The sequence below is a fragment of the Oncorhynchus gorbuscha genome, unplaced genomic scaffold (genome assembly GCF_021184085.1).
Source record: "Oncorhynchus gorbuscha isolate QuinsamMale2020 ecotype Even-year unplaced genomic scaffold, OgorEven_v1.0 Un_scaffold_763, whole genome shotgun sequence".
In the NCBI taxonomy this organism is placed as follows: domain Eukaryota; kingdom Metazoa; phylum Chordata; class Actinopteri; order Salmoniformes; family Salmonidae; genus Oncorhynchus; species Oncorhynchus gorbuscha.
In genome coordinates, this window is record NW_025745554.1 from 249,253 (window position 1) to 259,264 (window position 10,012).

General features: G+C 45.3%; 1 protein-coding gene across 1 annotated transcript; it reads right to left on the reverse strand.

Moving 5' to 3' along the window:
* Positions 1 to 2,409: 2,409 nt before the first annotated feature.
* Positions 2,410 to 6,149, reverse strand: LOC124019192 (pancreatic secretory granule membrane major glycoprotein GP2-like). Its single transcript, XM_046334578.1, has 4 exons — positions 6,124 to 6,149; positions 5,742 to 5,901; positions 3,007 to 3,082; positions 2,410 to 2,882 (listed from the first exon to the last, which is right to left on the reverse strand). Exons 1-4 carry the CDS (start codon positions 6,147 to 6,149, stop codon positions 2,863 to 2,865), a joined length of 282 nt encoding a protein of 93 aa, XP_046190534.1. The 3' UTR covers positions 2,410 to 2,862.
* Between the last annotated feature and the right edge of the window lie 3,863 nt (positions 6,150 to 10,012).

Sequence of the window (10,012 nt, forward strand, 5' to 3'; positions counted from 1 at the left end):
GATCACCAATGAAAGAACAGGAGAATAACACCAGTGTTCTGGGAAGATCACCAATGAAAGAACAGGAGAATGAATAACACCAGTGTTCTGGGAAGATCACCAATGAAAGAACAGGAGAATGCATAACACCAGTGTTCTGGGAAGATCACCAATGAAAGAACAGGAGCATAACACCAGTGTTCTGGGAAGATCACCAATGAAAGAACAGGAGAATAACACCAGTGTTCTGGGAAGATCACCAATGAAAGAACAGGAGAATAACACCAGTGTTCTGGGAAGATCACCAATGAAAGAACAGGAGAATAACACCAGTGTTCTGGGAAGATCACCAATGAAAGAACAGGAGAATAACACCAGTGTTCTGGGAAGATCACCAATGAAAGAACAGGAGAATAACACCAGTGTTCTGGGAAGATCACCAATGAAAGAACAGGAGAATGAATAACACCAGTGTTCTGGGAAGATCACCAATGAAAGAATAGGAGAATGCATAACACCAGTGTTCTGGGAAGATCACCAATGAAAGAACAGGAGAATAACACCAGTGTTCTGGGAAGATCACCAATGAAAGAACAGGAGAATAACACCAGTGTTCTGGGAAGATCACCAATGAAAGAACAGGAGAATAACACCAGTGTTCTGGGAAGATCACCAATGAAAGAACAGGAGAATAACACCAGTGTTCTGGGAAGATCACCAATGAAAGAACAGGAGAATAACACCAGTGTTCTGGGAAGATCACCAATGAAAGAACAGGAGAATAACACCAGTGTTCTGGGAAGATCACCAATGAAAGAACAGGAGAATAACACCAGTGTTCTATCACCAATGAAAGAACAGGAGAATAACACAGTGTTCTGGGAAGATCACCAATGAAAGAACAGGAGAATGAATAACACCAGTGTTCTGGGAAGATCACAATGAAAGAATAGGAGAATAACACCAGTGTTCTGGGAAGATCACCAATGAAAGAACAGGAGAATAACACCAGTGTTCTGGGAAGATCACCAATGAAAGAACAGGAGAATAACACCAGTGTTCTGGGAAGATCACCAATGAAAGAACAGGAGAATAACACCAGTGTTCTGGGAAGATCACCAATGAAAGAACAGGAGAATGAATAACACCAGTGTTCTGGGAAGATCACCAATGAAAGAACAGGAGAATGAATAACACCAGTGTTCTGGGAAGATCACCAATGAAAGAACAGGAGAATGAATAACACCAGTGTTCTGGGAAGATCACCAATGAAAGAACAGGAGAATGCATAACACCAGTGTTCTGGGAAGATCACCAATGAAAGAACAGGAGAATAACACCAGTGTTCTGGGAAGATCACCAATGAAAGAACAGGAGAATAACACCAGTGTTCTGGGAAGATCACCAATGAAAGAACAGGAGCATAACACCAGTGTTCTGGGAAGATCACCAATGAAAGAACAGGAGAATAACACCAGTGTTCTGGGAAGATCACCAATGAAAGAACAGGAGAATGAATAACACCAGTGTTCTGGAAAGATCACCAATGAAAGAACAGGAGAATAACACCAGTGTTCTGGGAAGATCACCAATGAAAGAACAGGAGAATGCATAACACCAGTGTTCTGGGAAGATCACCAATGAAAGAACAGGAGAATGCATAACACCAGTGTTCTGGGAAGATCACCAATGAAAGAACAGGAGAATAACACCAGTGTTCTGGGAAGATCACCAATGAAAGAACAGGAGAATGTGTTCTGGGAAGATAACACCAGTGTTCTGGGAAGATCACCAATGAAAGAACAGGAGAATGCATAACACCAGTGTTCTGGGAAGATCACCAATGAAAGAACAGGAGAATAACACCAGTGTTCTGGGAAGATCACCAATGAAAGAACAGGAGAATAACACCAGTGTTCTGGGAAGATCACCAATGAAAGAACAGGAGAATAACACCAGTGTTCTGGGAAGATCACCAATGAAAGAACAGGAGAATAACACCAGTGTTCTGGGAAGATCACCAATGAAAGAACAGGAGAATAACACCAGTGCGCATTTCGGAACACAGTCAATGTTTTTAACACATTTTAACTTTTGATGATGTCATCGGGTATAACTTTTTAACTTTATATTTGTTTTCTACAACTTAAAGAAATGCGCCATTTTCACATATAGACAATGTGCTGTCAATAATGAAAATGATGAAGAGATTTTCCTTTTAATTAATTAATTGCTTAATTCATTGGAATTTCCTCTTTGTAAGTCTGCTGTTGTGTTGTGATGATGCAGTCTTCTAACAGTGTTTCTGGGGTAATACTGACACCTACTGGTTCATCATTGTCTTGACTGATCCCACAGAGAAAGAACTAAACTATAGCAATAGTACACTACATGCCCAGTACATTATTCATACATTAATACATTTATACATATATTTATCATTTATATTTTATTAACACTTAAATTACTGCACATACAAAGCATTTTAGAGCAATAGGATGAAATGATATTATAGCTGCAGTTTAAACTAGAAAAGGGAGATGTTTGTGTTGATATAATCCCAACTAGATGTCCATTTATTTTAAAGTTACAAACATTAGTGACCAGCACATACACTTTCTGGCCTCAAGCATTAGTTAAAGGTTCAACAATGAATTTGTGTTGGTTCAAATAGAAATGTTTTACTAATCATTCTAGAAATACGAGGAATATAAAAATATCCTTAAAAGATCATTATTTATAACTGGATGTATGTAAGATATTATATATTAAATGGCCTGGTTTAGGACATAAATCATGTATAGGTGAGATAGGTTTATGAACTTTACATTAATCATTTAGATAACTGGATTCATTGTTTAGGATACAGGAAGCCTGACAAGTTCAATCTTCATTTTGGGACCCTGAAAGTCAAAAACAAATACACTGTTATTTAGTTACTTAGTTACCTGAGTGTCCATCACTGACATCAACATCATTTGTTTGATGACATCTATTATTGGTTGATTGATAAGAGGTCGTACTCACAGGTGATTGGTCCGATGGTGACGGGGTCGAGGGGGACAGAGGGGGTGACAGAGCGGTATTTCCTTTTGGTGCACATCTGAGGAGAGAGACGAGAAGGAGTCAGAGAGATCAAACACTGAGACAGAGAGACGGGACGGAGTCAGAGAGACCAGACACTGAGACAGAGAGACCAGAGAGAGTCAGAGAGACCAGACACTGAGACAGAGAGACCAGATACTGAGACAGAGAGACGGGAAGGAGTCAGAGAGACCAGACACTGAGACAGAGAGACCAGACACTGAGACAGAGAGACCAGACACTGAGACAGAGAGACGAGAAGGAGTCAGAGAGACCAGACACTGAGACAGAGAGACCAGATACTGAGACAGAGAGACCAGACACTGAGACAGAGAGACCAGATACTGAGACAGAGAGACGAGAAGGAGTCAGAGAGACCAGACACTGAGACAGAGAGACCAGAAACTGAGACAGAGAGACCAGACACTGAGACAGAGAGACCAGATACTGAGACAGAGAGACGGGAAGGAGTCAGAGAGACCAGACACTGAGACAGAGAGACCAGACACTGAGACAGAGAGACCAGACACTGAGACAGAGAGACCAGAGAGAGTCAGAGAGACCAGACACTGAGACAGAGAGACCAGAGAGAGTCAGAGAGACCAGATACTGAGACAGAGAGACCAGAGAGAGTCAGAGAGACCAGACACTGAGACAGAGAGACCAGAGAGAGTCAGAGAGACCAGACACTGAGACGAGAAGGAGTCAGAGAGACCAGACACTGAGACAGAGAGACCAGAGAGAGTCAGAGAGACCAGACACTGAGACAGAGAGACCAGAGAGAGTCAGAGAGACCAGACACTGAGACAGAGAGACGAGAAGGAGTCAGAGAGACCAGACACTGAGACAGAGAGACCAGAGAGAGTCAGAGAGACCAGACACTGAGACAGAGAGACGAGAAGGAGTCAGAGAGACCAGACACTGAGACAGAGAGACGAGAAAGAGTCAGAGAGACCAGACACTGAGACAGAGAGACGAGATGGAGTCAGAGAGACCAGACACTGAGACAGAGAGACCAGACACTGTGACAGAGAGACGAGAAGGAGTCAGAGAGACCAGACACTGAGACAAAGAGACGAGATGGAGTCAGAGAGACCAGAGAGAGTCAGAGAGACCAGACACTGAGACAGAGAGACGAGAAGGAGTCAGAGAGACCAGACACTGAGACAGAGAGACCAGACACTGAGACAGAGAGACGAGAAGGAGTCAGAGAGACCAGACACTGAGACAGAGAGACGAGAAGGAGTCAGAGAGACCAGACACTGAGACAGAGAGACGAGAAGGAGTCAGAGAGACCAGAGAGAGTCAGAGAGACCAGACACTGAGACAGAGAGATGAGAAGGAGTCAGAGAGACCAGACACTGAGACAGAGAGACCAGACACTGAGACAGAGAGACGAGAAGGAGTCAGAGAGACCAGACACTGAGACAGAGAGACGAGATGGAGTCAGAGAGACCAGACACTGAGACAGAGAGACGAGAAGGAGTCAGAGAGACCAGACACTGAGACAGAGAGACCAGACACTGAGACAGAGAGAGAGATGGAGTCAGAGAGACCAGACACTGAGACAGAGAGACGAGAAGGAGTCAGAGAGACCAGACACTGAGACAGAGAGACCAGACACTGAGACAGAGAGACGAGAAGGAGTCAGAGAGACCAGACACTGAGACAGAGAGACGAGAAGGAGTCAGAGAGACCAGACACTGAGACAGAGAGACGAGAAGGAGTCAGAGAGACCAGAGAGAGTCAGAGAGACCAGACACTGAGACAGAGAGACGAGAAGGAGTCAGAGAGACCAGACACTGAGACAGAGAGACCAGACACTGAGACAGAGAGACGAGAAGGAGTCAGAGAGACCAGACACTGAGACAGAGAGACGAGATGGAGTCAGAGAGACCAGACACTGAGACAGAGAGACGAGAAGGAGTCAGAGAGACCAGACACTGAGACAGAGAGACCAGACACTGAGACAGAGAGACGAGATGGAGTCAGAGAGACCAGACACTGAGACAGAGAGACGAGAAGGAGTCAGAGAGACCAGACACTGAGACAGAGAGACCAGAGAGAGTCAGAGAGACCAGATACTGAGACAGAGAGACGAGAAGGAGTCAGAGAGATCAGACACTGAGACAGAGAGACGAGAAGGAGTCAGAGAGACCAGATACTGAGACAGAGAGACCAGACACTGAGTCAGAGAGACCAGATACTGAGACAGAGAGACGAGAAGGAGTCAGAGAGACCAGACACAGACAGAGAGATTAGAAGGAGTCAGAGAGACCAGACACTGAGACAGAGAGACCAGACACTGAGACAGAGAGACCAGAGAGAGTCAGAGAGACCAGATACTGAGACAGGGAGACCAGAGAGAGTCAGAAACCACCACACACAGACTGAGTGAGACCAGAGAGAGACCACAGACTGAGTGAGACCAGAGAGAGACCAGAGACTGAGTGAGACCAGAGAGAGACCACAGACTGAGTGAGACCAGAGAGAGACCACAGACTGAGTGAGACCAGAGAGAGACCACAAACTGAGTGAGACCAGAGAGAGACCACAAACTGAGTGAGACCAGAGAGAGACCACAGACTGAGAGAGACCAGAGAGAGACCACAAACTGAGTGAGACCAGAGAGAGACCAGACAGAGTGGATGAGTCAGCGGGAAAGATGCAGGACTCACTGGAGTGCAGGAGGAGCTCCTCTGGTCACACAGGCTGAGTCTGCAGTGCAGGAAGACGTCCCGGTAGTCCCCCTGGTACAGGAACAGCAGAGCAGAGAAGCGAGCCCTGAGAGACGAGCCGCTCTCCTCCACCCTCACCTGACGGAGTTCAGTCGGACATCTGGGAAACAGGGAGGGTCATGGGTTTAGGTTAGATAACGCAACAGAAAATACACAAACATTAGGGTTCGGTTCCCAGACACAGAATAAGCCTGATCCTGGAGTAAAAAGCATATGGAGAAGCTCCATGTAAAGTGTTAGTCCAGGACCAGACTTAATCTGTGTCTGGGAAAACCTCCTCCATATGTTCCTTGAGTATAAACCAAGACACCTGCACACATACTTGTTCTGAATGATGTAGTTTCGCATGATGTCTTTAGGGTCGGGGATTGCGTGGCATAGCAGTCCTCCAGAACGACCACGAAACGCTCCGTCTCGGACTCCTCTACGGACACGCCCACGTGCAGCACGGAACCCACCGGCAAGGTGACTCCGCCCGCTGGGTAAGCCTTTGTGAAGTCGTCGCTGTGGTACAGAGTCATGTTGGAGCCCAATCTGGAGCCCTTACCGACTCTGGAACCCTTCAGCCTGTCAAATGGGCCAATAGGAGATTTGGTTTTGTTAGATTCCAAATAAACAGAGTAGAAAACTCACGGACGTTTAGTAAAGCTGAAACCAAGTTAATTCACCCACTGGGTCATACAGCAGCATAAGGCAACGACATGTTTCCACCAGTGGTAGTATATATATATAGACCCCAATGTGGATGGAGCATCCTCCTTCCCTCTAAACATGATATGTTTCCACCAGTGGTAGTATATATATATATATAGACCCCAATGTGGATGGAGCATCCTCCTTCCCTCTAAACATGACATGTTTCCACCAGTGGTAGTATATATATATATATAGACCCCAATGTGGATGGAGCATCCTCCTTCCCTCTAAACATGACATGTTTCCACCAGTGGTAGTATATATATATATATATAGACCCCAATGTGGATGGAGCATCCTCCTTCCCTCTAAACATGACATGTTTCCACCAGTGGTAGTATATATATATAGACCCCAATGTGGATGGAGCATCCTCCTTCCCTCTAAACATGACATGTTTCCACCAGTGGTAGTATATATATATATATAGACCCCAATGTGGATGGAGCATCCTCCTTCCCTCTAAACATGACATGTTTCCACCAGTGGTAGTATATATATATATATAGACCCCAATGTGGATGGAGCATCCTCCTTCCCTCTAAACATGACATGTTTCCACCAGTGGTAGTATATATATATATATATATATACCCCAATGTGGATGGAGCATCATCCTTCCCGCTAAACATGTTTATTGCTCGGCAGGAAGTTAAGTGATGCAGGCAATAAACTGTTCCTTCTCCCAATGTGACCTGATCTCCATTCCTCACTAACCCACATCTCTCCATCCTTATCAGTTCCTGCAACCATGTGATTGCCTCTCCTTTACTCAAAACATTCCAAGCTTAACTGCCTCCACCACAAACATTCCTCCTTCAGATAACCATTAACATCTGGTGTAGAAACCTGACTATGGTACTCAATATTTGAGGTTTAGGAGTCAGAACCCATCAGTATAGTTTTAGCACTGTTACACAGCCAGCTTCAGCTACATATCTTGGAGGAACAACCAGAACAACCAGTACTGTGATGAGTGAGTGGACAAATGTCACGACCGTTGTATGAATAATTGGACCAATGCGCAGCGTGAGTAGAGTTCCACATTTTAACGATAGTGAAACTTCCAAAACAACAAAGACATAAGAGGAACTACGCACAGAGGCACTCATACAAAACCATATCCCACATCGCAGGTCGGAATAAGGACACACTAAGTACGATCCCCAATTAGAGGTAACGATTATCAGCTGCCTCCAACTGGGAACCATACACACACCAACATAGAAATATAATACCTAGAAACCCCCTAGTCACAACCTGGCCTATTACACCATAGAGAACCTGAGGGCTCTCTATGGTCAGGGTGTGACAACAGAGGTGTGGACTCTGATAAACTCTTAACTAGTTATCTAAAGGATCATCAAGAACCACGGGTTTAGAGGATAAACTGTCTATACATTAACAGAATACTGACAGTCTGACATGGTTAGCCTGCATTAACAGAATACTGACAGTCTGACATGTGTTAGCCTGCATTAACAGAATACTGACAGTCTGACATGTGTTAGCCTGCATTAACAGAATACTGACAGTCTGACATGTGTTAGCCTGCATTAACAGAATACTGACAGTCTGACATGTGTTAGCCTGCATTAACAGAATAATGGCACCATCTGACATGTGTTAGCCCCGGGCCATTAACAGGATACTGACAGTCTCTCATGTGTTAGCCTGATTAACAGAATAATGACAGGTGACATGTGTTAGCCTGCATTAACAGGATACTGACAGTCTCTTCAGGGCAGTTAGCCTGCATTAGAATACTGACAGTCTGACATGTGTTAGCCTGCATTAACAGGATACTGACAGTCTGACATGTGTTAGCCTGCATTAACAGGATACTGACAGTCTGACATGTGTTAGCCTGCATTAACAGGTTACCCTGACAGTCTGACATGTGTTAGCCTGCATTAACAGGATACTGACAGTCTGACATGTGTTAGCCTGCATTAACAGAATACTGACAGTCTGACATGTGTTAGCCTGCATTAACAGGATACTGACAGTCTGACATGTGTTAGCCTGCATTAACAGGATACTGACAGTCTGACATGTGTTAGCCTGCATTAACAGAATACTGACAGTCTGACATGTGTTAGCCTGCATTAACAGAATACTGACAGCTTGACATGTGTTAGCCTGCATTGCGTTACAGGGGGCAACTTTGTTTTTCCCCAAGTTGGGGGGCATAGTTATTATTGTTTTTAAATCGAACCGGATACCCAGCCTACCCAACCACTCGGAGGCGTCCGCATGGTCCTAAAGTACACCGCTGCTCTCGTATTGTATCACATTCCAATGATAAAACTGGTCAAAGATGCACCCCTGTTGTGTTACATTGTCCATGTTTTACAGTGTTTACTGTAACATCACCACTTACGACAGGTAGGGTTTGATGGCCACATCCAGGCTGGTCTCTGATTCCAGAGGGTAGGCACAGGAGAAAGGCACGTCACGGGTCGCCTGAAGGACACGTCTGGGACGTGGTAGATGAATAAACTGTTGGAAAAGATGACAGTCTGACATGTTTGTCTGGTGAAAGGGGGAAAAGGGAAGAAGATTAGAAGCCATTAACAGGAGACTGACAGTCTCACCAGTTCTCATTAATAATATCACTCTTGGTTATTGTATTTCAGTTCATCTGTTCATCATTTTCTGTTGATGGCAACATGTCTCACAGCAAGTGTTCTCTGTTGAACGTTTGCATTGAGGAACGGGGTGAACAGTCTCTCTTCTCACCTCCAGAGTGTTTCCAGCTTGCATCCGTGCGCTCCACCTGGTACCATACCATGCCGCCACGCTTTTCGTGAGCGTTACACCGGGGTCGGTTAGGTTAAATCGGTGGTGGCGCCTACCCAGACCAGCGGCCTCCAGGTTAGTCCTGTTGAGACCCACCTGTACCAGGCTCCGCCCACATACTACCTCTGGGTGCATGCACATCAAAACAGGCTGATCTGTAAGAGAGGAAGAGAGAGACAGAGGGATGATGGAAACAGGCTGATCTGTAAGAGAGGAGGGTAGAGAGGAGAAAGGACAGAGGGATGAGAAACAGGCTGATCTGTAAAGGAAGAGAGAGACAGAGGGATGAGAAACAGGCTGATCTGTAAGAGAGGAAAAGAGAGACAAAGGGATGAGAAACAGGCTGATCTGTAAGAAAGGAAGAGAGAGACAGAGGGATGAGAAACAGGCTGATCTGTTCAGATTTTCTGAAGAGGAGACAGAGGGATGAGAAACAGGCTGATCTGTAAGAGAGGAAGAGAGAGACAGAGGGATGAGAAACAGGCTGATCTGTAACAGAGGAAGAGAGAGACAGAGGGATGAGAAACAGGCTGATCTGTAACAGAGGAAGAGAGAGACAGAGGGATGAGAAACAGGCTGATCTGTAAGAGAGGAAGAGAGAGACAGAGGGATGAGAAACAGGCTGATCTGTAAGAGAGGAAGAGAGAGACAGAGGGATGAGAAACAGGCTGATCTGTAACAGAGGAAGAGAGAGACAGAGGGATGAGAAACAG

What these genes read in the sequence shown, in the direction of transcription:
- LOC124019192 (XM_046334578.1), bottom strand. Translation starts at nt 6,149, where the DNA reads ATGCGAAACTACATCATTCAGAACAA. An exon ending in AACTACATCATTCAGAACAA is followed by an intron (nt 5,902 to 6,123) that starts GTATGTGTGCAG and finishes CCTGTTTCCCAG; the next exon opens with ATGTCCGACTGAACTCCGTC. An exon ending in CACCATCGGACCAATCACCT is followed by an intron (nt 2,883 to 3,006) that starts GTGAGTACGACC and finishes TTTGACTTTCAG; the next exon opens with GGTCCCAAAATGAAGATTGA.